The following is a 26,415-nucleotide window of genomic DNA, read 5'->3' on the forward strand; positions in this document are numbered from 1 at the left end:
ACACAGATAAACCCTCAATCTTGAAAAAAAGTAAGTAAATAAATAAATTTTTTAAAAGATTTTATTTATTTGTTTATTATTTTTTGGTTCTTTTTATTTATTTATTTATTTTTTCGGAGCTGGGGACCGAACCCAGGGCCTTGCGCTTCCTAGGTAAGCGCTCTACCACTGAGCTAAGTCCCCAACCCCTTATTTGTTTATTATATATAAGTACATTGTAGCTGTCTTCGGATTGTAGCTGTCTTCGGACACACCAGAAGAGGACATCGGATCCCATTATGGATGGTTGTGAGCCACCATGTGGTTGTTGGGAATTGAACTCAGGACCTCTGGAAGAACAGTCAGTGCTCTTAACCGCTGAGCCATCTCTCCAGCCCAATAAATAAATTTTATCAAAGAACATTTTTCATAATTTATTATACTCCTTCCCCTCCCCCAACTCCTGCAAGGTTCTCCCTACCCCTACTAATCTTCATTGTTTTCTTTCCCCAAACAAAAACAAATAAAAAATGAAAATCAAAACAAAAATAAGACAAAATGAAACAAAACCCCAGTAAAAAGACACAGAGTCCATTTCGTGTTGGCCTGTCACTCCCGTGAGGCCTGCTCTGGGGTGTGGCTAAGACACCCAGTGGCACTCCACTGGAGAAAACTGATTTTTTCTTCCCAGCAGGTATCCATTGCAGAGAGCAATGTATCCCCCTTCCGCTCAGAGCTGGGATTTCTGATACCCTTTTCAGACCTCCACAGGTACTAGGCACATCTCACACATGATGCGTGCGTGCGCACGCACACACACACACACACACACACACACACACACACACACACAGGGGCAAAATACACATGCTTAAAATATAACCAATAAGGGGTTGGGGATTTAGCTCAGTGGTAGAGCGCTTGCCTAGGAAGCGCAAGGCCCTGGGTTCGGTTCCCAGCTCCAAAAAAAGAAAAGAAAAGAAAAGAAAAATATAACCAATAATTGAAAAATAGTAAAATAGTAAAAATAGTAAAAGTTAAAAACTAGAGTGTGATAGAGGAAGATTTCAGATGTGGACACTCTCCCCTCACCTATGTGCACGTACACCACAGACAAACACTTGTGCAAACATTTGTGAAAAATGGTTATAGAAAACCACAGAACACACTTAGTTCCAATAACTGGTTTGTTTGATAACCAGTTTACACTGGTTATCACGTGTATGTTTACACGTTCTGTTTTCGTCCTAGTGAACTACTAGGGATCAAAGCCAGGGCCCCCCATACCCGACAGACAAATACTCTACCCCTGAGCTCCAGGTAGGTTATCTAGGAGAGTCTGACACAGCTAGAGATGTGTGACTCAGTGCTAGGACACTTGCGCAGTGTGTGTGCCAGACCTGGATTGAATCTCCAGCACTCGGAGAAAAAAAAAAAAACCACAAAACAAAACAACAAAACCAAAAAGCAACAAGAGAGCAACAAAAGCTATTTCATAAATTATATAGCTTGGTTTTTGAACACACTGAAAGTTTACTGCTTTAAGAATCAAACTGCTGGGGGCTGGAGAGATGGCTCAACGGTTAAGAGCACTGACTGTTCTTCCAGAGGTCATGAGTTCAATTCCCAGCACCCACATGGTGGCTCACAACCATTTGTAATGAGATCTGGTGCCCTCTTCTGGCCTGCAGTCACATATGCAGGCAGAATGAATCTTAAAAAAAAAAAAAAAAGAATCAAACTGCTGTCACCATAGCGCAAGCTTTAGTCCCTAAATAAATTCACAGAACCGAGTGGCAATTGGTTCACCCCCTCCTCTCTCTCTCTCTTGTTCTTTGCTCTTCTCTTCCCCTCTTTGTCCCTTCTCTCCCCATCCCCCACTTCCCTCCACGTGCTCATGGCCTGCCTTTACTACTCCCCTCTTCTACTCTTCTCTCATTAAACCTTTCCACGTGGAACCATGTTGGTTTGGTGTGCTCTGTCTGGACACGAGCTGAGATTTAAACCCCCAATATTGGTGACCGGTACTCGGTATTGGATCTCCCTGTGACTACCTGCGTACTGGTCCCGCTCTGGGACCTTGGATGTGATCGCATAGAGCTGCGGGGCTGTGGTGGGGAGGGATGGGACTGCGTGCACCCGCCACTCCCTCCCTATCTCCCACCAGCCCGCAGCCCACCCTGGGCCTGGGGCATGGACGTGGTCGCCGTTGCTGGTTGCTGGCTGTGGGTCGCTCGCCGTGGGCCACGTGCTAGCACGGGGCTGTAGAGGAGGGGTGGAGCCACGCACCGCTGCCACCCCGCACCACCTGATTGCCGCCATGCATCCTGCTCTTGCAGCCACAGCTTCCATGCACAGCAGCTGAATTCAATCGTAGCTGCTGCCTCCACTACGCCATCTACACCATCCGACCACCACCACCACCACCTGCTGACTGCTGTGGGGCTCAGAACTTTCACCAAGTGAGTTGCTGTTGCAGCTGGCCCACATGCAGACTTTTGCATGAGGCACTGCCCTCCGCGGTTCACCACGTGGTGCCAGCTCTTGCCAGGTTGGTCACTTAAATAGGCCCTCATCAACCACAAGGGTCCCTCTTCTTCTACCAGACTGCAGCTGCAATTTCCACACAAACCCCAGCAGATTGGTAGGTCTATTCTGATTGGCAAAGAGGACCCCAGACTTCTCAGCTAGGGACTGGCCAGCCTTTGTGGGGTAAAGGGACTTCCTAGCTAACATATGAGATAGGACTTCAGTCATTGGGTGGAGCACCTCGAAAGCAGTTCCTCACTTTCCTCCATCTCCAGGCTCTCACAGCCGTTCGCAAAATCCCAGGCCTGGGTAGGAACGCTTTCTGGCGGGTCCAGGCCCCATGTATGGCCTCTAGGAGTCTAAGTGAGGACTCAGACACCTGACCTGGCAAAGTGCTTCTGTCACCAGCAATTCCTCCTGGGACGCCGGGACGAATTACTTGATAACTACCCCCCAATGGGCAATCTGTTGTCTTCGAACGTACCTCCAGATTATGTTTTCTGGAGAATTTGGGAACTTCAAAACTAATGCCTCACCTGAGGACATCAAACTGATACACCCTCACAGTGATGTCTGGACTCGGTACAACGGTTCAAAATGGCCACATAACGGCACTCTAAATTCCTCAGTTTCACGGGATCTTCACAATCATTGCCAGCAGTCTGGTAAATGGAAGGAGATTCTTCTTTTTTTTTTAAGATTTATTTATTTGGGGCTGGGGATTTAGCTCAGTGGTAGAGCGCTTACCTAGGAAGCGCAAGGCCCTGGGTTCGGTCCCCAGCTCCGAAAAAAAGAACCAAAAAAAAAAAAAAGATTTATTTATTTATTATATATAAGTATACTGTAGCTGTCTTCAGACACACCAGAAGAGGGCATCAGATTTCTTTACAGATGGTTGTGAGCCACCATGTGGTGGTTGCTGGGATTTGAACTCAGGACCTCTGGAAGAGCAAGCAGTCAGTGCTCTTAACCACTGAGCCATCTCTTTCCAGCCTCCCCCCCCCCCCTTTTTTTTTTTTTGAGAGTTTCTCTCTGATGACAATGTCAGGCCGGGCCTGGATAAATTGCTCTCTGGCTCAGGAGCACCAGCTCTGAGAGTAGCCCCAGCACTGGTCAGAGCAATTAATAATCCCTAGTCTCACCTACAGGTCTATGGGTCTTCGCCGCCTGTCCCTATTTCCTGGGATGTTTTGGTCTAATTTACACTAAGCAGAAAGCATTATCTCTCTGTGGCCAATAAACTAGCATCTCTTGCTATCGATCCATAGCATAGGCCTCCCCTCCTCCCTTCTTCGCTGCTGCTGTACTGCTGCAGCTTCTGGTTCGCTGTCCTGTGGAAAGCAGGAACTCTGTCTGTGAGACCTGCTTTCCCACGCTCGCTCTCGCTCGTGTGCCACTCCTACACTTGGCGCACTCTCTCATGCGCGTAGGGATTCTGTGCTCTGCCTGCCGCTGCGTGAGTCTGGCCCCGCCCCTGCGTCCTGCCAGGGATTCTGCTTGCTAAGACCCGCATGCAAGTGAGCTCTCTCTTTCTGTCCTGGACTTTGCTCCTGTGCTCGGCCTGGTCCTTGTCGTGCTGGCCACAAAACCACCCTTGCACCAGTGCCTCAGCTGTGCACGCCTGCATGCACGCGCTTGCTTGAACCTCTCCCTTGTTCTGCAGATTTTTCATTCCTGCCTTGTCTTGACTATGATCCTTACTGATAATTTACTTCCTGAGGAACGCTGGCGAGTTTGGAGCAGGTGAGAACTCGTTCAGGTGAGATCCATCAAACAAATGGAACATATCCGGTTGGACCCGAGGCAGTACCTGACCAAGGTCCCCGATGGAATTATAATTCCACAGGCTGTATTTTAGTCAAAGATAGACTCATAACCTGACTCCTAGACAGTCTGTGCAGGACAGTCTTAAAACCAGTGAAATTTTGAAAACTACAAGAGGTCATTCAGGAGAAACAGGGAAACCCATCCCAATTTTTAGAACACCTCGCAAAGGCTTTATTGCAATGCACGTATCTGGACCCTGAAAACCCAGAAGGTAAGCAATTTCTGATGACCTATTTCTTTTCCCAGAGCTACCCCAACCTAAAAGACAAACTTAAAAAGCTAGAGAAGGGGACCCTGAACTCCACGGGCAGAATTTTTGGCACTGGCCTTTAAAGTGTACCATGGGAGAGATGAGAAGGCTCGCAGATAAAAATACCATATGCTGGCAATGACTGTGTGACCAACCCCAGCCATTCCCCCGGACGCCTGGTCTTCTAAGGCTAAGAGACCACTAGGTCCCTGCTACAAATGTGGTCAACAAGGTCATTGGGTGAGGGCTTCCCTAACCCCCTCAAACCAAGGGGTCCTAGATGCCATCAAGAGGGACACTGGGTTGTCAATTGTCCTCATGTTGCACAGGACAGGGGGACATCACATCCAAGTAACCCTCCAGTGGATCTCCTAGGCTTGGCTGTGGACAACTGAAGGGGCCTGAGTTCCCTGGACCAGCAGGGAGCCCTGGGTAATTATCATGGTATATGGGCGACCCATCTCCTTCCTCTTCGACGCTGGAGCCACTTACTCGGTCCTTACGGAGTTTTGGGGACCCACTTCTCTGTCCCATTTCCCTATTATTGGGGTAGGGGGACAACCTTACCTTCCTCACCAAATCCCACTGCCTAAGGGGTGTACCTCTCACCCATTCCTTTTTGGTAATGCCAACATGCCCTGTCCCCTCATTGGGAAGGATCTTCTAGCTAAGTTAGGAGTCTATTTCCTTTGCTCCCCTCTTTTGCCCAAACCCAAGCTCGCCTGCAACCCTTCTGCTCCCTCTACTCAGCCAAACTACTAACACAGACATGTTGCTTCCTTTACCAGCTTCTCAGGTAGACCCCCCCCCCCGCCCCCCCCCCCGCCCGCCAAGTCTGGGAGGTCCAGAACACTCTGTTGCTAAACAAACAGGCTTTCCAAATAGGATCTGGAAACTGCTTTCTCTCTCTGTCTTTTTGCCGTGGCAAACTGTTTTAAGACATCCAGGACACATTCTGTAGGACAAACTCTTCCTTCTGCTCCACAAAAAAGCTCATCGTAAAGAATGTTCATGTTGTTAACTCATGTTGTTATCTCTTTTGTAAACTTATAAGCTACAGGAAACCCACTCAGACCTACCTCTCATGCACCAAATAGACTCCACCCAGATAAGTACGTCTGCCTAAAGTTCCCACTTACTACGTATTCCAAAGCGGGGGATTCCTCTGGGTTTCAAATGCACATCTAAGAAAAAAATTTTCTTTTCTCCCAAATGCATTTAATCCTTTTCTCTGCCTATAATAAATATATCTGTGTGCCAGCATCTTGTCAAGTCCAGGTGCTTACTACACCCGAGACAGCTCCAGAGAAGCCACCTCCAGATGTTCAATCTCCTCTCATAGACACAAACACTTCTATTGTACCTGTTCCTTCTGACCTATCCTCAGACGGTTCCACAGATCCTGGACAACAAGGAGACAGCCAACTCTTTTTTTTTTTTTTTCTTTTTTTCGGAGCTGGGGACCGAACCCAGGGCCTTGCGCTTGCTAGGCAAGCGCTCTACCTCTGAGCCAAATCCCCAACTCCAGCCAACTCTTGAGACTGGAAAAACATCCCATACCAACTTCTCTAGGTTCCCTAGAGACACATCACCCCAAAGTAAGCGTGAAGTAGTCAGAGATCACGATGACCCTATTCCTGCTCCACCATTGTCTCTAATTTTTCTTTTTTAATTAAATCAAAATGGGGGAATGTTGGTATTCTGTCTAAGCTCCACCCCCACAGCTACCTGGGAATAGCCAGGTATGCTCCGCCCCACAGTTGCCTGGTAACAGCCTGGCATGCCTGATACTATATAAGGGGCTGCTTGCCCCCTCCTCGCTCTCTTACTTTTTACTCTTGCCCTCTTCACTTTGTCCCTTCTCTCCCAACCCCCTCCCCTCCCCTCCACGTGCTCATGGCCGGCCTTTACTTCTCCCCTCTTCTACTCTTCTCTCATTAAACCTCTCCACGTGGAACCATGTTGGTTTGGTGTGGTCTGTCTGGATGCCAGTCAAGATTTAAACCCTAACAACCTCAACTAAGGAGTGCAACCTTTGTCTCCTATAGAGTAGTTTCTGTTAGGTGAGTCAGCCTGGGGTTTCCTCCTCCTATCCCTGACCTGGCCTTAGCAGTTTACCCGATAACTTCATTAGCCATCTTTCTTGACACAGCTCACACCCTTAGGTCTGCATGCCATTTTCCCTGCCTTCTCTCATCCATTCCTTTCCTATTGCACCTTCTCAGCTCCTGGAGAGAAGATCTCCTGGCTAATTCGTGTAAACCACTGTCGTTACCATTCCTTCTAGGCTCCGCCCCACAGTTACCTGGCAACAACTAGGCAGGTCTGGCTTGCTATAAAGGGGGGTGTTTGACCCCTCCTCATTCTCCTACTCTCTCTCTCTTCTCTCCCAGACCCCTCTCTTCCCACCTCTCCACGAGTTCCTGGCCAACCTCTTCTCTTTCTTCTCTCTCCATCTCTACTCCCTTCTCAACTCTCCTTCTCACACCCCTAAATAAATGTTACTCTATACTGTTGTATGGCTGGGACGCCAGGGGATAGGGATGTCTGAGCATGGGCCCACCGAGGTACCCCTCCCACCTCACCTACATAGCTCTACAAAACGTATCCTGGCTCTTTTTATAAAACGTTTAACAACTGTGCTAAATAAAACAGAATAGAACCTGTAAATGTCCGTCAAATGCAAGCATCACTCACCGTGCTTGAGGGCTTTGTAAGGAGATAGGGAGGATCCTGCATTCCTTTGGCCATGAGTGACTACGGTGGACTTCCAGGCTTGACCCACCGTTGTTTGTATTTTCTAGCTTTTTTGTTTTTTTTTTTTTTGTTTGTTTGTTTGTTTTAGAAAAAAACAAACACAAAAATCAACCAATTTCTTCTTTTTTTAAAAGATTTATTCATTTATTATGTACACTGTAGCTGTCTTCAGATACACCAGAAGAGGGCATCGGATCTCTTTATCAATGGTTGTGAGCCACCATGTGGTTGCTGGGAATTGAACTCAGGACCTCTGGAAGAGCAGTCAGCACTCTTAACCGATGAGCCATCTCTCCAGCCCAACCAATTACTTCTTTTCTTTTCCTTTCCCTCTTTTTCTCCTCTAGAGTGGAACCACAGATTAGGCCCAGGACCCTATATACTAGGTCCAAAAACTACCACCTTTTAGCTGGACACCTTTAATCCCTGAGGCACAGGCAGGCAGATCTCTGTGAGTTCGGGATCAGCTCCGTCTACAGTGTGAGTTCCAGCACAGCAAGGACTACACAGTGAGACCCCGTCTCAAACAACAGCAAAACTAGACTCATTCCTTCACTTCAGGGCATTTTGCTCACATTTCCCTGCGGTGATGAGCTAACGTCTGTAGGCAGTTTCCATGAGCTTCCCCCGTCCTCCACCAAGGACAAAGGGACAGACACACTTTTAATTTCATTTTTATTGACTCTTGAGTGTCTTTGTGTTGTCACGTGTACGCAGCGATGTGTGGCCCCCTAGAGGCCAGAGCAGAAAGGTGCAGTTTGCCTCACATTTCAACAGTACAGCCCATCCTGCTGGAGAAGGCACAGCAGCTGCCAGTTCTGAGAGAGGCCGGTGAGCCCCGTATGTTTTCTAAAGCATTTCCAGAACTCTCCATTGGGCAATGTGCAACGATGGCTGAGTGACCCAAATCTGATTATACAGAAAAGCTGGGAAGGGAGTTGGTGTTCTTGCCTAACAAGGGCAAGGCCCTGGTTCGGTCCCCAGCACTGTAAGAAAACCGCGGCTTCAGAAGACATAACAGCATACTGCTACCACACACTTTCCTTCATCCCCGCCCCACAACAACCCCAAGAGGCCCAATGTGATTATGGGCCTCTACAGCCCAGACTTAGAGCCTCAGGAACTCACAGTGTAAGGGATAGACCTGTGACTTGAACACACGACCTCTGGCCAGGGAGAGAACTGACAAGATTAGGATGGAGAAGAAGCAAAACATGGAGGGAGGATTTGATACAGAAAATTGGAGAGTGGCCAAAGACACTTGCTGGCAAGTCTGGTGGCCCCTGGAATGCCAGTAAAGGTGGAGGGTGAGGGCGGACACCCACAAGCACCGTGGGATGTCGCATACGCATGCAATAATAGGGACTATAAAATAAAAATGTCAAAACCTAGCAAAACGTCAAGCGTCATGATACACACAGCCTGGAGTCTCAGCAATCATGAGGCTGAGGAAGGAAGGTCGAGAGTTCAAGGCCAGCCTGAGCTACATAGTGAGTTCCATCCCAGCCTAGTGAGATCCTGTGTCAAAACAAAACAAAATAAAACCAGGCAAGCCAGCAAGATGGCTCAGAGGGTAAAGACATTCACCTGAAAACCTGAAATCAGTCGCACGTGGGTTCTCTGATCACACACACACACACACACACACACACACATTAAATAAATGTTATAAGAAAAAAAGACCCTAAAATTAATGAAAGTTTGGAGCGATGGTTCAGACATTGAGAAAACTTGCTCTGAAGTGAGGACCAGAATTCAGATTACTCTCTTTTTTTTTTTTTTTTTTAAAGATTTTTTTTTTAAGATTTATTTATTTATTATATATAAGTACACTGTAGCTGTCTTCAGACACACCAGAAGAGGGCATCGGATCTCTTTACAGATGGTTGTGAGCCACCATGTGGTTGCTGGGAATTGAACTCATGACCTCTGGAAGAGCAGTCGGGTGCTCTTAACCGCTGAGCCATCTCTCCAGCCCCAGATTACTCTCTTAACACACCAGGTGTCCCCTGCAAATGCCTATAGTTCCAAGTGCAAGGTGAGCAGAAACCAGTGGCATCTCGGGGGTTTGCTGGTTTCCAGCCTAACTGAGACTAGGTTTGGGCAAGGACCTTGCCTCAGAATGGCAGAGTAGCAGCAGGGAGCACCCAATGCCCTCTTCAGGCCTCTGTGTGTTGTATACAGGTGCACACACCCCTACAAACACAAACAACACACACACACACACACACACACACACACCTGCATACACTCTCACACATAAATAAGCAAATTTAAAAAGCACTAATTTAAAAAAAAAATACAGAATTTACCAGTGAGGTGGCTCAGCAGGTGAAGTCTGCCAAGCCTGAGGTACTGAGGGAACCCTGGGACCCACACGGTGGTAGGAGAAAGTTGTCCTCTGCTCTCTGCACCCACACCACTGCACACATGCACACAGGAACACAGTCATGATGGCTCGGCAGTTAAGAGCACTGGCTGCTCTCCCAGAGGTCCCGAGTCAATACCCAGCAACCACATGGCAGCTCACAACTGCGACTCCGATTGCAGGGTATCTTGACACCTTCACAGGAACATGCAGGCAGGCAAAATAAGGCAAAACGCCCAGTGCACATAAGAATAAAAAAATCTTTAAAAAGAAATACAAGATTAGAAACGACAACCATCCTCTCTTATGCAGGCTGAAAACCTGACTCCTGTCAACTAAAGAAAATCAACTCTGGCCACGGAGTGGAGTGGGAGTGGGCCCACGTTGCCAAGGTCCACAGCGATCAGTGTGCCCTTCAATGAGCAAACTGAGGTCAAAGAAGTGTCCCAGACAACAGAATCCAGGTCTTCCTGTGACACTAGGGCTTCAACAATGCAGCATTTAGCAGCTCCAAGCAGCCCATGGTGTGGCCACTCAGCCCTAATTACATGGGGTTTTAGGAGGTGCTAGAGTAGAGAAGCTACAGGAGGTTAAATGAAAGAGCTCTATACCGCTATTGAAAAACTGTCAGGTACGACGGGTACGGACTTTCAGGCAGCCAACTTTAGGATCACCCACACTCTTGCAGGCAGCCCCTCATCCATGCTCTGTAAGTAAGCCCACTCGATCTACAGGAAGAACTTGGTACAATCAGTTTGGTTTGTCATCGGGATCTTAGGAGGAGTAGGAAGACCTTTATTTTTTTAAAGCTTTATTTACTTATTATATATAAGTACACTGTTGCTGTCTTCAGACACACCAGAAGAGGGGATCAGATCTCATTACAGATGGTTGTGAGCCACCATGTGGTTGCGGGGAATTGAACTCAGGACCTCTAGGAAGAGCAACCAGTGCTCTTAACCACTGAGCCATCTCTCCAGCCCGGAAGACATTATTTTTAACCCCCTCCCACCCGCCCCAGGGAAGGAATTCTTGCAACAAAGTGGGAGGAAGACATCAGTATATCCAGTGATATTATCACACATCAGCATTAATATTATGTTCCATCTATCTAGGTCGTAGAGACTGAGCAATAAATACCCTGACGCCCTGGCACAGTCACAAAAGTCACGTTTCTCTCACTCCTCCCCAAAGGAGAAAAGTCCATCCTCAAGGGCTACTGTCTAGCCCCGAGGGACCCATCGAGTCACGTGTCCTCACGGGTCCCGGGCCAAGCGCGTCCTTACACGCCGGCAATTCCTCAGGGCACCGCTTCCTGCGTTCCAGCATTCTCTTTCCTCTTCCTCCTCCTCGCGTCTACACCGGCCTGCACTGCTCCCGAAGCGGAGCCCCGAGAGAGCGGACGCAGCAACCGCACCTTCCCTCCTCAGTCGCAGAGAGCGACCGGCTAGCTGGACCCGGCGCGACCTCGAGAGTGCGCACGCGCGCCGTCTGTCCCCGAGCGGGCGAGATCGCCGCTGAGCGCAGCAGTCAATCGTGAGCTCCCAGGCAGTTGCGTCACTCCGAGTCTGGCCAATCAGCGCTGAATCGATTATTGCTTCCGGCCCGCCCTCTCGCCTGAGGCCGGGGGAGGACCCGACTGTAGCTAAAGCCTTGGAGTTCAGAAGCCTCCGCTGGGAACCCGCCCCGCCGGGCGTGGGCCCAGGTAAGTGCGGCGCGGTGTCCCCGCATTAGCGGTGACAGGGCTATGGGGACTCTAATCGGGGAGATTGGGGTGGCGCAGAGCAAAGGTGCCCCCAGTTTCCCGATCCCTCTCCTCCATTGGCTGCGTTAACTGGGACGATCAAGAGAGGGAGAGGGACTGTACCTGTGTTCTCTGCTGCACACCTGCAGGGCACCGGGCCAACCCCTGCCTTGGAACCCCTAAACGCCGGCCTGTGGACCTGCTTCATAGCACGCCCCCACTGCAGTCTTAGGACCGCAGAGATTTGAAGAAGCCGATCGCCGAGCCTGCATGATTTAGAGAAATGGAGCGTCCAGGGGCCTGTCTGTAGCCTTCTCCCTTGACGTTGGGAGCAAATCTGCTTGCTTTAGGATTAGTGTAGGCAGATGGTCAGGGCCCTACAGCTCCACATATGCTCCTGGTGGCAGTGCAGGGGACCCACCTGTCGCCCAAGTGCAGGAACTGGATCAAAGCCAGGTCGCTTCCTGCCCGCTATTTACTCTCCAGGAAGGGCCCCCACTCCCATACAAGCTCTGCTATTTCCTGTCTCCTCTTTTAACCCTGATATGGCTTTGGAGTGGTCCCTGAGCTTGGCAGCCAGGAAACAACTTTAATAGCCAGCGCACATCAGACAGGAGTGAGGGTGTAACAGAAGAACCAGAAGCCTTGCAAGAGGCAGCCCGAAGACAGATTCTGGAGAAGTAAACATTTTGAGGCTTCCTTGTGCTGCATTGTGGCCTTAAGGGCATCTACTGTCCACTACTTTCCCCGGGTTTTTTTTTTTTTTAATTTCTTTGTGTGTGCAGGTGCACAAGTGGGTGTGGAAGCCAGAGGTCAATCTGTACTATCTACCTCGGTTTTTTAAAGATGGGATTTCTCTCTAGCCTGGGGTTCACTGATTAGGCTAGGCTAACCAACCGGAAACACCAGGGATCTTCAGCTCTAGGATTGTAAGCAAATGCCCTTGAGGCTCACATTTTTACAGTTAGAGTGTGTGTGTGTGTGTGTGTGTGTGTGTGTGTGTGCACGTGTGTGCATGCGCACGCGCTCCTGTGTGGGGATAGCTCAGAAGATAGCTTGCTGGAGTGGGTGCTGTCCTTCCATCAAGTTTAACCCAGGGATCAAACTTAGATTGTTCAGCTGGACAGCGAGTGTCTTTACTGGATCAGCCATGTATGTAGCTGGCTACCCCCAAACATACACACGCTTTTATTTTAAGAATATGGGTTGGGGCTGGGGATTTAGCTCAGTGGTAGAGCGCTTACCTAGGAAGCGCAAGGCCCTGGGTTCGGTCCCCAGCTCCGAAAAAAAGAACCAAAAAAAAAAAAAAAAAGAATATGGGTTAAACTTTTGTCCTCCTCCTTACAAGGTAAGCACCTTACCAACTAAGTCATCTTCCTAGACTTCTTTGTGTGTATTTTTTTTATTGTTGTTGTTGGTGGTGGTTTTGTTTTTTTTTTTTTGTTTTGTTTTGTTTTGTTTCTTTTTTTTTTTGAGTCAAGGGCTTACTGTTGTTATTTGTTTTGTTTTGTTTGAGACAAGGGTTTACTGTGTATATGTAGGCCAGTCTTGCCCGCACTTGGAGCTGTCCTGCTTTAACCTTACAGGCGCTGAGATTTCAGGCACATGCCCCTATATTGGGCTGTGTTTTTTGGTCTCTGAAAGACTCTGTGAATAAACTGACCCAGAATGGCTTTTGTGGTGGTGAGTCTTTTTAACCAAGTGATTGAAGGACCGTCCCCGTTAACATTTGTTTTTAGCGCTTCGTGGTCAAGCAGAGGTTGCTGCCAGAGGATATGTTCCCTCTGTCCCTTCACTTCCGTGAAACAAAGATATTCCTGAATCACAAGACCTCCACACATCCACTTCAAGAGTCCTGTGACCCAGTGACCCAAGCGAGGTTTCGTGGTGATCTCACAGGAAGTGGCGTGTGACAAGTCAGGGGACATCCCGTGGAGGCAGAAAGAAGCTGTGGTTGGCCAAGGCTGTTTAGCCTGTATGGCCTTTACCTCAGGTGTGACCGGTGCCTGAGTCCCATCTGGAAGGGAGTTTATAAACACAGTCCCCGCCCCACCCTATCTCTGCAGAGTCCTCTCCACTAACTGCCCCAAAGGTTCAATTATGTCTGAGAGAAAATGACTGCTTAGTCATCTGTCGGAAGGAAAGTGTTTCAAATACATGTTTACCTTCTGAGCTCACCCTTCAGGCACAGGGTGACTTAATTGATTGTTTTTACATTGAACTGTGACTTGTTTGGGGGGAGACATTGAGACAGAGTCTTACTTTGTAGTCTCCGCTGGCCTTCAATCCCTCTCCCTGTATTTGCCCCTTCCTGGCTGTAGCTACAGGCATGTGATGAATATAGATAAGACATAAAAAGAAGTGCGACGTGTCCTAGGTATGATGGAGGAGAAGGTTTATTATAGATATGTGAGGGAATGTAGCCAGAGACACCTGGGAGAGCCCCGAGTGGACAGGACCCTGAGTCATGAGGGGAGGGAGAGAGGAGCCAGAGCAACTGGGTTTAGCAGCCAGGAAGCCCGAAGGTACACAGAGGCTGGGCAAGCAAAATGGGTGGATTATCTAGGAAAGTTTAGGGTAGAGGGTGGGATCTGCCAGCCAAGAGGACCCTGTAATACGGAGGGACTGAAGGATTCTGGGAGAACCTGGCAGCCAGTGCTGCTTTCATATCTTAAATAGTCACCTCAGCCCTTTGTCTTAGGTTTAAAACCTAACATTATTTATTTGTTTGTTTGTGTAGCCCAGGCTGTCCTGGAATGCACTCAGTAGACCAGGCTGGCCTTGAATTCAGAGATCCACCTGCCTCTGCCTCCCGTGTGCTGGGATTAAAAGGTGTGCTCCACCACCGCCACCCGGATTGTTTTCTTTTTTAAAAATTACTTTAATTGTATCTATTAATGGTTCGTGTTCATGTGTGTGCATGTTAGTAGTCAAGAGGACAACTTCGTAGAGTCTGTTCTCCGATTCTGCCACATGTGGTTTTTGGAGGTTAAACTCAAGTAGGTCAGTCCCGTGTGGCAGATGGCCTTTACCTACTAAGCTACGTTACCCACCTCTGGCTCCATTTTTCTTCTCAAGAGATAGGAGCCTTGTGAGAGAGTAGACAATCTGTAATCCCAGCACCAGGGAGGATGAGGCAGAAAGACTATGGAGTCCAGGCCAGCCAGGACTCTATAGTGAGACCTTGACTCAAATATAAACAGATCCTGAGAAGCGGGATTAATGGCTGTGTCTCGAGCAGTTAAGTGAAATCAGGGTCAGTCACTGAGACCATTCTGGATGCCACACAGTGTTCAGTAAGTTCTGGGCCTGTGTCACCTCACTCAGCTCTTAGGAGATAGGTTACTCTTCCTCTCTGATGGTCACGTTATCCCACACAATCGAGGCAGAGAGGATAGCTGGCTTTGGCGAGGTTAGAGGCACCGCCTGTAAGCCCATCGCTCGGGAGGTAGAGTTAGGAGTTCAAGACCGTCCTTTGCTATACAGCGAGTCTGAGGCCACTTTGAGCTGTCTCGGAATGAGACCAAAAACCATACAAAACAATGAAGAAAAGAAGTGCTGGAGCCAGGCCCCAAACTCTGGTGCTGTAGAGTTTATCTGGCAACTCTAATACTCTTAGTCACTGCGAATGGAGTAGAGGGGCCTCCAGGCCTGGCCCAGAGGAAGCAAGGGCCACTGGGCTCCAACTAAGGTCTCGAGACAGAGATACTTTCCAGATGATCCCAGAAAACTAGAATCTTTTTTTTTTAATGTTTATTATATTTATAATCTTGTCTTGTAAGTACACTGTAACTGCTCAGACACACTAGAAGAGGGCATCAGATCTCATTACAGATGGTTGTGAGCCACCATGTGGTTGCTGGGATTTGAACTCAGGACCTCTGGAAGAGCAGTCAGTGCTCTTAACCGCTGAGCCATCTCTCCAGCCCAAAAACTAGTATCTTGATTCCTACTTCCCTCCCCCAAGACTCTGTGTGTGTGTGTGTGTGTGTGTGTGTGTGTGTGTGTGTGTGTGTGTGTGAGAGAGAGAGAGAGAGAGAGAGAGAGAGAGAGAGAGAGAGAGAGACCCTGCAGTTGAAGAGGTCATTGGTTCTGAGGGAACACCCCATCCACCCCTAAAATTGCACCATCGTTCTGGTGGCCAGTCTCCCTCTTGGAGTCTCTCTCTACTTCAGACCATGAACGTTTTCTAAAACTTGGCCCTGACTTCCCCAGGCTCCCTTTGCAGCCTGAGCCCTCCTTTGTTTCTATCCGACTCCCTGGGCTCCGAGAATCGGTTGATTCTGCCTGAGGCAGATGGGTTCCAAGAATCCAGAATCGGCTGGTTCTGCCTGAGGCAGATGGCCCTGTTTTCAGATCTGTTCCATCTCCAGTCCTCCTCACACGGTTGGTGCCTTCTGGAACGCCCCCATGCCTCCTGCAGACGACAAGAGTAGAGCTCCCTGGCACAGCCTCGGGGTCCCTAAAGAAATTTACCTATTTTCCTAGTAGCTCCAATTCTCAGGCTAGACCGAGACAGGTTCCCATGTAGCCTAGGTGGGTTTTCAGCTCTGCCTCCTGAGTGTGGCATTATGGGTATGAGCTACCACATCTAGTCTGTAGGATGCTGGGCATAGAACCCAGCACGTCTTGCAATGCTAGGCAGCACCACATACACCACGGTGACACACATCCACAATCCCCACTCTTGGGGAATGGGGTCAGGAGAATCAGAAGTCAAGATCTCCCTAGCTGCATAGAAAATCTGAGACCAGCCTGGGGTACACGGGGCCTTGTCTCAAAACAGCCAAAGCACCCCCATAATGAGAATGAAGAAGGGGCAAAAAGAAGCTTAAACTGGAAGGTACACATTGCTTCTGGTTGCTATGTTGACTGCTCGCTTGGGACCTCATTTTGTCATGTGTGTCTCGATTACGGCCACCCCACTGGGTCCTCATGTCCCTGGTCCAGGGGCTATGACGCTGATACCTTTTCTCTTATCTCTTGACTTTCCCACAGTGCTGCGGCCATGCCCACCTCCATGCTGTGGGCAGTGGACCTCTTCGGGAGAGTGTATACACTGTCAACGGCCGGTCAGTACTGGGAGCTGTGCAAGGATGTCCAGTTGGAGTTCAAGCGGGTCAGTGCGGCCACTCAGTGCTGCTGGGGCATCGCCTGCGACAACCAGGTCTACTTATATGTGTGCTCCAGCGATGTGCCCATCCGTCACAGAGAGGAGGCCTATGAGAATCAGGTAGTGCTGTGTGTGTGGGGTGTGTGTGTGTGTGTGTGTGTGTGTGTGTGTAATTGTGGGGGTGGTCAGCAGTATTAGTTACAATGAGCTGAGGGGTGAATTGGTGTTCTGGTCTCCCCCACATCCCATAATCCACTTCATCAGTTAAGATCTAAGTTGCCCTGGGAATGGTAGCACACTCCCGCAATCCCAGCTGTGGCAAGACAAGAGAATCATGAGTTCAAGGCCGATATGGACCGTGTAGCTAGACTCTACCTCAAAAGCGGGTGGGGAAGGGGAAGAAGAGACTGGGGATTTAGCTCAGTTGATAGAGTACTTGCCTAGCATGCATGAAAGCTCTGGATTCAAACTTCAACACTCAGACAGACAAGCAAACAAACCCAAGTTTTTTTTTTTTGTTTGTTTGTTTGTTTTTTTAAAGATTTATTCATTTATTATATATATAAGTCCACTGTAACTGTCTTCAGATACACCAGACGAGGGCATCAGATCTCTTTACAGATGGTTGTGAGCCACCATGTGGTTGCTGGGAATTGAACTCAGGACCTCTGGAAGAGCAGTCGGGGCTCTTAAACCACTGAGCCATCTCTCCAGCCCCCCAAGTTTTATAATATCCAGGGTCTTTGCAGATGGCGTCCTGGTTGTGCCTTTGACCTGGGTGCATGTGAGGGTTGGGTTTTGCGTTTCTCAGAAGCCCAGGATGGGTAGCACCAGTCCTGCGTCCTCTAAGCACTGTGGTGGTGGGTGGGTGCCCCACCCTGTGGGGCCTTGTGCCTTTCCTGAAGAGTATGATCCTAGGATCTGTATCCCACATAGGCCCTGCCTTGTCCACCATCCAGATGAGCTCATAGAACTCTGAGGCCTGGCGGGGTTTTGTCCTCTTGGGTCCGTTCCCATCTGGTTACTCCTAAGACCATCTCTGTGTCCCCTGGCCTCAGCGTTGGAACCCCATGGGAGGCTTCTGTGAGAAGCTCCTGCCAAGTGACCGCTGGTCGTGGAGTGACGTGAGTGGGCTCCAGCATCGGCCGCTGGATGGCGTAGCACTGCCTTCGCCATACTGGGAATGGGAGTCAGACTGGTACGTGGATGAGAATTTTGGAGGGGAGCCCACCGAGAAAGGGGTAGGTGAACTCAGTACCCTCCGTGGCTGCCTGTCGGGCTCAGCTTGTTGTCCCGTGCTACCTTCCCCATTGGTGTCCAACCTCTGCTCGCTGCGGGATTGAATACCATCCTTCCCCCTCCTCCCTCCCTCCATTCCTTACCATCTTCCCAGCTCTTCAGATGCCGCCTCCTCCCCACCAAGACATATGAGACTCCTGCCTTGGTATTTTAGGGGTGGACATACGCTATGGACTTCCCTGCTACCTACACTAGAGACAAGAAATGGAATTCATGCGTGCGAAGGCGGAAGTGGATCCGGTATAGGAGATACAAATCCCGGGACACCTGGGCCAAGGTCTTTGTGCCAAAAAATGTGGCGTGGGGGTGTGGCATGGCATGGGGGCGGAGCGTGGAATGGGGCAAAGCATAAGGTGGGGCGGGGCATGAGATGGGGCATGGGGTCCTTGATAGGAGGACCACAAGAACAGGCATCCTCATCCCCCCAGGGCAGAAGGGGACACCATACACACCCTGGGACCTGGCCTTTGACTTGTTTGCTGTCACAGAGCTTTGTAGCCTTGTAGCCAGCCCTACAAGTCCCCTCATTTGGGAGATGGCCACTTAGGGGCCAAAGTTAGCATAGAACTTGTCCTTTCTATGACCCTACTCAAAAGCAGTGGCTCAGGTCTGATGGAGAGGACAGAACAGAGAGGACCCATGGCTAGGTACACAGGCCTGCCATCTGTGGCTGCCTTCTTGAAGTCAGGCAGCATGGGCCATGCTGAGGGTGGAAGGACGGGAGGAAGAGCAGGCAGGGAAGGGAGAATGACATAGTACAGGCACCAGGTAGTGACAGCCATTGTTTCTCACCCCTTTGTTTCAGATCCCCTCAAAGGATGACCCCAAGGAACTCCCTGACCCCTTCAATGATCTGTCTGTAGGAGGGTGGGAGATCACAGAAGAACCTGTAGGCCGCCTGTCAGTGTGGGCTGTATCCTTGCAGGGGAAGGTAAATCCATACCACCACCACCGCCATCATCACTACTGCCTTGCCCAAGATTTCATTTGGTGAAGGAGGCCAGGCACAGGATGGAGAGAGGGGTGGAGGGGCTCCCCAAGAGAGGAAGAGAGCTAATTTCTTCCTGTCCCTGGGACTTCCTGGGCAGGCAGAAAGTTACCAGACTCCCCACAATACCTGCCTTGGAAATCTTGGGACTTGTCTGTCCTCCTAGCCCACTTCAGGCTTGCATGCTATCAATGTTGTCTCTTTGGACAGATTCTGAGCTCCCTGCCAGCTCCTTCTTCCGTTTCCTAGGAGCAATGTGGATGTGTGGGTGGCTGGCTGGCTGATGTGTGGATAGATTGATGGTGTATATCTAGATGGATGGCGGTGGGTAAGTGGACGGATGGATGATACATAGATGTATGGTAAGCAGATGTGAATAGATGACAGGAAGACATGGGTGAACAGGTGGATGGGTGGATGGGTGGATGGATGGATAATGGATGGATGGGTGGCTGGATAGATGGATGGATGGATGGGTGGGTGGGCGGATGGATGGATGGATGGATGGATTGATGGATGGATGGATTGGTGGATGGACAGACAGGTAGATGGATGGATAGATGGATGGATGGATTGGTGGATGGACAGACAGGTAGATGGATGGATAGATGGATGGATGATGGCTGGATGGATAATGGATGGATGATGGATGGATGATGGATGGATGATGGATGGATGATGGGTGAATGGGTGGGTGGGTGGGTGGATGGATGGGTAGATGGGTGGGCAGATGAATGGATGGGTGGAAGGATGGATGGATGGATGATGGGTGGGTGGGTGGATGGCTAGATGGCTGGCTGGTAGGTATGTAAATGGGTAAATGATGGATAGATGCATATTTAGAGAGAAATCTTTTTCTACAGGGTTTGTTTAAAAAGCCAAGCTTAGATGGCAGCCAGAACAAAGACGGTCCCAAGTACAGGGGTCTGATGCCTTCCGCAGGGTCTTAACTCTTACTTTGCGACTGTTCGGTAATTCCTGCATTGACCACATTAACCACAAGTCTCCACTGATTTTGGAACAGTCCAGGATTATTTTTAGCTGGCCGACCTTTGGCTGGGGTCATGCTCACTCAGTTTTAGGTTAACCACAGTCACTTCCTCTCAGCTTTGCTGGAGGGTGGTGGAAAGGCTCTGCGCAGGATGAGAGTGCTGGCCTGAGTCACCTGGATGCCCGGGAGGGGAGGGGCCACGGGGTTGCGTTTGTGCTCCCTGAGTTTCAGCCGTGAGCCAGTATCTCCCAGCACCACTGCTGTGATCCACAAGAGGTGGCTCCAGAAAGAAAAGACTTATCCCTGAAGCGGCCTAGTTGGCAGGCAGGTCCTGCAGGGCCCACCATGAGGGTAGGTTGGCAAGACCAGAGAAGTCCAGGCACATAGTTTGAAGATGGCTCTCTGGAACCGTCTTTCCTAACCTCCTCTACCTGAAATAAATCAGTTGTTTAGGTAGGCACTGTCAGTTCCCACTGCAAACTCTGTTCTGTAGGCCGTACGTAGGCGTGGTCACGCACAGACATGATTGTGTACACGCACACACCGCACGCATGCACATACACAAGACTACTTTGAGATTCCATCTCACCAGAGTCAGAACGGCTATCATCAGGAAGAAAATGGACAACAGATGGCAAAGATGTGGAGAAAGAGGAATCCTATTGTTAAGTTGAAACTACTCAGGTTACAGAGCAAAAGAAGCGGACATTTAGACATTGGGTTTCCCCTCCATAAACCATCAAGGCCCTGCCTTCCCTTGTTGACCGGTGTCCTGGGAGCACCTTACCACTAGGGGGCACAGGTTTCATGGACGCCCTGAGGGCGGCTGAGTGCCTCGTACTGACATGGGAGTCTACTTGTTCTCACAGGCAGGCTGAAGTGAATAGGTCTGTCTCCCTAGGCCCACCAAAATCCAGGCGTTTCCTCACCAGGCTGTGTGTGTGAAGGGAGGTCTATGTAGCGAAGGCACGTGAATGTGTCAGGGAGCCAGATTTGCTGACGCAAACACCATGCTTCCTTTCCTCCTTCCAGGTGTGGTACCGAGAGAACGTTAGCCACCCCAATCCAGAAGGTTCCTCCTGGTCTCTTGTGGATACCCCAGGGGAAGTGGTCCAGATCAGCTGTGGGCCCCACGACCTTATATGGGCCACCCTCTGGGAGGGGCAGGCTCTGGTCAGAGAAGGAATCTGCAGGAACAACCCCAAAGGTAGCCAGCCCCATAATGGGAAACGGGGTGCTTGCTCTCCAGACTCTTGGCTGATGAGGCCTCCTGGTTTTCTTTGGGGACTGGCAGGAAATTCCTGGTCCATAGTGGAGCCTCCTGGGTCTGAAAATGGCATCATGCACGTCTCTGCGGGAGTCAGTGTGGTCTGGGCCATCACAAAGGACCGCAAAGTAAGAACCTGGGGCTGGAGCTGGGGTGGGTCGTGGGCGCCCTTGCGACGGCCATCGAAACCCCGTTAGTATAATCCTGTGAGTTTCTCTTTCTTACTGAGATGGTGTCCTTACCTCAGTATGTGGCAGAAGCTGGCCTTAAACTTCTGACCCTCCTGGTCAGATTACAGACGGATGCCATCGTGCCTGGTTGAGGAAGTGCGGGGACCAAACCTTGGGCTTCATGCATGCCAAGTAACTCCTGTAGCAGCTGAACCACATCCCCAGCCCTGCTGAAATCATCCCGGAGGGTAGGCTGTTCCCTCACAGCCCTGGACCAAAATGCTCAACAACCACGTTATTCCGTAGGCCAGACATTGCAGACATCTAGAAGGCAATACGCCAGTAACCTCAGCCAAGTAAATGCTGCTTTCCTTTGTCATGTGTATCCTATCAGAGGCAGGTTCAGCCAGGTGAACCCATTTTTATATGCTTCTGTGAAATCCGCCTGACTTTGTCATCTCCCCGTCTGGTGCGGTGCTGGGGCGGGGCAGGGGGGAAAGGAATCTAGAGCCTTGTACATCAGGAGTTCGTTCTAACCATGTCTAGGGTCCATCCCATCAATCCAGTACCTGAAAAGGGTTTTCTACACCGAGCCAGTGAGATGATGCAATGGGCAGAGTTGCCTGCCAGTAACAATCTGACAACCTGAGTTCAGTGCCTGGGACACCCATGGTAGAAGGAAAAAAAAAAAAACCGATTCCCACGGATTGTCTTCGGACTTCCTCATGCAAGCTATGGCAAATGGTCCCCTCAACGCCCCCCCCCCAAAAAAAAACCCCAACAATATATAAGTAAAAATACAATGAAAAGGTCTTTCTCAGACTGGGAGATGGTTCCGTTGGTAAAACACTTTTGTCTTATGATCCCGAGGACCTGACTTCCAGCCCCAGAACCAATGTGAAAGCGCCGGGCGTTCTGGTGTGTGCGTGTAGCCCCAGGCTAGGGGAGCTGGGAACTAACACATCTGTAGAGGTTGCAGGCCAGCCATCCACCCAGGGTCTAGGCTAGTGAGCGACCCTGTCGCGAAAAACAAGGTAGACGCGCAGGAACGCACGTCGCGCACGCACGCACGCACGCACGCACGCACGCACGCACGCACGCACGCACCACTGTCTCCAGCAGTCTCCAGGGACGCTTGCTTCTTTCTGATCTTCCAGGTGTGGTTCCGGAGGGGCGTCAACTCTCACAACCCCTGTGGCACCAGCTGGATCGAGATGGTCGGAGAGATGACCATGGTGAACGTGGGGCTGAATGACCAGGTAGATGGTTCACGGGACTCGTGATGCAACTCGTCCACCTGCCGTGCCGCCGTCCCTTCTTCCCCGGCAGGGCCCGCAGATGGAAACAGTGAGGACCCTGCGGGGTGCACTGGGGCTGGCATTCCAGAATCCAGGAGCCTCTACGTGGCTCAATTACTTCACTCAGGACCCACCAGGGCTGTCTGCCGTGAAGAAGGGTGGGGAATGCATTCTAAATACAGGAAGGCAGCATTGAAAATTGTTGTAGGGGAGGGGGGATTCTGCGATTCCGTGTTCTTCTCATGACATCTGTACAGTTTGACAGTGCGGACTCTTTCCAAAGCATAATGAGGGTTGGGTTTGGAGAGATGGCTCAGCAGTTAAGATCCATGGCTGCTGTCCTAGTGGACCCAAGGTCGGGTCCCAGCGCCGTGTTGCTCACAACTGCCTGTAACTCCAGTTCTAAGGGGATCAAACTACTTCTCTGACCTCTGTTGTCTGGGGGAGGGGAGCTGCCTTCTCCTGCCTTGGGTTTCTACAGTCCCCCACCGTCCCCCAGCAGTCAGCTGGGCCCTGACGCACACTCTCAAGCAAGCTCCCGTGTCACGATGAGGAGACTCGTGCCTGCATTTGCATCCCTGTCCTATAGCCCTGTTGAGTGCTCTCGGACCCTCTGCTCTTGTCCGGCACCCGTGGAAGGGGTAGGAGTCCAAGCGTGTGCCCGCCTGCCTCTAAGCAGCACCCCGTTTGTCCTAGGTCTGGGGTATCAGCTGTGAGGACCGAGCTGTATACTTCCGGCAGGGTGTCACTCCCAGCGAGCTCAGTGGGAAGACATGGAAGGCCATCGTCGTGGGCCGAGAAAGTGACCGGTCACACTCTGGCAGCTCGTCCAGTCTCCTCAGGTGACACAAGGCAGCAGGGCCTGGAGGACGTAGGTGGGACAGACTGTGTGTGGCCTCACGGGATGCCTGCCAATGACCTGCAGAAAAACTAGTCTTCACCAGAGGTCTGTGGGTTCCAGACCAGCTTGACCTGCACCGGGAGCCTTTGTCCCAACAAAAGTGAAAAAGGAAAGAAAAAGACCCCGTAGCTAGGCATTCCGTGGACACCATTATCTCCATTGCTTTGATTAAAAACACTCTCACCAGAAGCAGTTTGGGGGAGGAAGGAGTTATTTCATCTTGGAGGCTGTAGTCTGTCATTTAGGGAAGTCAAGACAGCATAATGAAGGCAGCCTGTTTGTTGGTTCATGCATTGAGGGAATTACCTCTGACCAAAGAAGTTCCAGCATGAAGTTCTGGGGTCCATCCTCAGCCCCACATGACTGAGCATGGTGGCACACACCTGTAATCCCGGCATTGGGAAGATGGGGGCAGGAGGATCAGGAGTTTAAGGTCATCCATGGTTCTATACTGAGTTTGAGACTCTGGGATACATGAGACCTGTAGTCCTGGTGCTTAGGATGCCTGTAAATTCAAGGGTAGCCTGGGCTACAGGGAGAGTCCCAAGCCCTGTGGAATATAGCCTGTCTTTGTACGGGAGGATGGCCTTGAACTCTCGCCTCTACTTCCACACCGAGAAGACAGGGGGGCACCACCGCAGCCAGTTCTATGGGGTGCTGAGAGCCAGACTCTGGGCTTCTCCCATTTCAGGCAACCGCTTTACCAGTTGAGCTACACCCCCAGCCCATCTAAAAACGACAATATATATCCCCGCCCTTCGGTTTGGGATGTGAAGGGGTCTTTCAGCCTTCTGGGAAGCAGAGCCCATGTGTGTTGTACAGGGACAGTAGACAAGAGCCCAGTGAGCTTGTGACATGCCCGAGTTCACACAGTCACAGTGGCCAAACACATCTTCCACGAGGGAGTGAGAGTTTGTCTTGTCTTGTTCCCAGTGCTGGCTGCTTCTTCGGCGAGGAGGTGAGGGGCAGTGGTACGGAATCTGCACCCAGTGACACCGATGCCTCCTCGGAAGTTGAGAGACAGGGCCCCGAACGGTCTCTCCCCAAAGAATCTTTGGATAATTCCAGGAACCTTAAAGGAAGCTCGTCCAAGGGCCACGAGAGCACCAGGAACACTGAGGACCCCATGGAGAACGCCTGCCTGGCTGAGGGCCAAGCAAAGGCTCCCAAGACCTCTGGCCCTGATGAGTGCCATGGCCCAGCCCCCACGCCAGCTGAGCTGCCCTGGACCAACATTGACCTAAAGGAGCCTAAGAAGGCGTCTAACCAGCCAGCTGCCGGCTTTCCTGAGACTTCGGGCCTCTCCTCCCTAGGGCTGTTCCCGATGGGCATGGAAGAGCCCTATGGGGCAGACGACCATCCTCTGTGGGCCTGGGTGTCTGGAGGTGGATGTGCGGTGGAAGCGGGCTCTGCTCTCAAGTGGTTCACTGTCCAGTCAGGTAAGGGAACTCATGGCGCTGGTGTATCCAGAGTGTCCCCGTGGCCATTTCTGGGTGCGTGGTGTGGAGGTGAGGCTGAAGAGAGCAGCCTGGAGGCTCTGTGGTGCCCTACAACCTTAACTAAGACCTTGGACCAGTCCTTGGCTCAAGGGAGGAAGGTTCACAGAACAGTTTGTAGGTTGGAACTTTCTAGCAAGAGCAGGTAGATTAGTGCCAGGGAGCTGTCTCCATGGGAAAAGCACTTGGTGCGCAAACATAAGGACCTGAGTTCAGATCCCCAGAACCCACATAGAAGTGGGGTATGACAGTGTATATCTTTAACCCCAGTGCTGGGGACTCACTGACCAGGCAGCTAAAATGTCTAGCTTACGGGCTTAGCAAGAGATCTTGTCTAAAGAAGAACATGGAGACACGAAATGGTTGAGAAGAGATTTCCCACTGACTGCACAGACACAAAGAGAAAGGAAAGAAAGAAAATAATTAAGGGCGGGCTGATTTGGAGATTGTTACAGTTCCTGGCTCGCTCACTGCTAGGACAAAATATCTGCCGAGAAGCATTTAGGACGGAGGGCTCAGGCTGGCTTGAAGTTCAAGGATTCAGTCCGTCATAGGGAGGGGCTTACGCCATGACCACAGTCAAGCTGAGGTGAACGTGTACAGCTCACATCCTCCTAATTCCGCCAGGGGCCCCAACCCATGGCACAGGGCTGCCCACCTCAGTTAATCCAATCTAGAAACTCCTTTACTGGGTCTAGACCCCGTCAAGTTGACCGTCAAGACAGGCCATCACAGGGATCATGGAGTGGGGAGCCACACCAGCCTCTTGTCCAGCTGCAGGCAGGATAGCCCCTGGCCTAAGGCTCTGTCCTCTTGCAGGCCTATCCCCCTCAGTGCAGACGTTGTCCCTGTCCATCACACCCGCCCAGACCGCTGCCTGGAGGAAACAGATCTTCCAGCAGCTCACGGAGAGGACCAAGCGAGAGCTGGAGAGCTTCAGACACTATGAACAGGCCGTAGAGCAGGTAGGCTGCTTGTTTGCCTGTTTGCAGTGTTTTCTTTGGGGATAGGGTCTTACTGCGCCCCTACACTCCTAGCCCAGGTTAGCCTCACACCGGTCATCCAGCTGCTTCTGCCTCCCGAGTGCTGGGGTCACAGGCACTCACCATTTTTAGCTGGTTCCTGCCCGTGATCGCTCTGCAGTATGGCAGCCCTGTGGTGGGGACGTGAGAGCAGACGCTGGCCTCACACGCTCAGCAGGGCTTCCAGACCCCAGGGCAGATCCAAGGAAAAGGAATCAAACTGGTAGCTCACTCTTCTCTTCTGAAGGACTTTTCTTGGGACCCCCATCCCCCGCCCCACCCTCAGGACTCCTCAAAGGGAGGTGGACGAGGAAGGGAAAGGCGAACCACGCCTACTGTCTACTGTATGTACCCACACCTCCATCCCTGTGATAGCCTATCTTGACGGTCAACCTGACAGGGTTTAGACTCAGCGA

General features: G+C 50.7%; 1 protein-coding gene across 6 annotated transcripts in view; it reads left to right on the forward strand.

The window, feature by feature from the left end:
* Nucleotides 1–11,335: 11,335 nt before the first annotated feature.
* Nucleotides 11,336–26,415, forward strand: part of Tecpr1 (tectonin beta-propeller repeat containing 1) — a 28,874-nt gene continuing 13,794 nt past the window's right edge. The window contains exons 1-12 of one of the 6 annotated variants that reach the window (XM_087578231.1): nucleotides 11,336–11,415; nucleotides 13,194–13,447; nucleotides 16,453–16,687; nucleotides 17,626–17,808; nucleotides 18,021–18,143; nucleotides 18,672–18,797; nucleotides 20,878–21,052; nucleotides 21,140–21,240; nucleotides 22,440–22,541; nucleotides 23,277–23,422; nucleotides 24,415–24,920; nucleotides 25,797–25,942. In XM_087578231.1, the coding sequence (XP_087434357.1) occupies nucleotides 16,463–16,687; nucleotides 17,626–17,808; nucleotides 18,021–18,143; nucleotides 18,672–18,797; nucleotides 20,878–21,052; nucleotides 21,140–21,240; nucleotides 22,440–22,541; nucleotides 23,277–23,422; nucleotides 24,415–24,920; nucleotides 25,797–25,942 (1,833 nt within the window). In that variant the 5' untranslated portion in view covers nucleotides 11,336–11,415; nucleotides 13,194–13,447; nucleotides 16,453–16,462. 6 annotated transcript variants of the gene reach the window in all.

The sequence above is a fragment of the Rattus norvegicus genome, chromosome 12, assembly GCF_021556685.1.
Source record: "Rattus norvegicus strain SHRSP/BbbUtx chromosome 12, alternate assembly SHRSP_T2T, whole genome shotgun sequence".
Taxonomy (NCBI): Eukaryota; Metazoa; Chordata; class Mammalia; order Rodentia; family Muridae; genus Rattus; species Rattus norvegicus.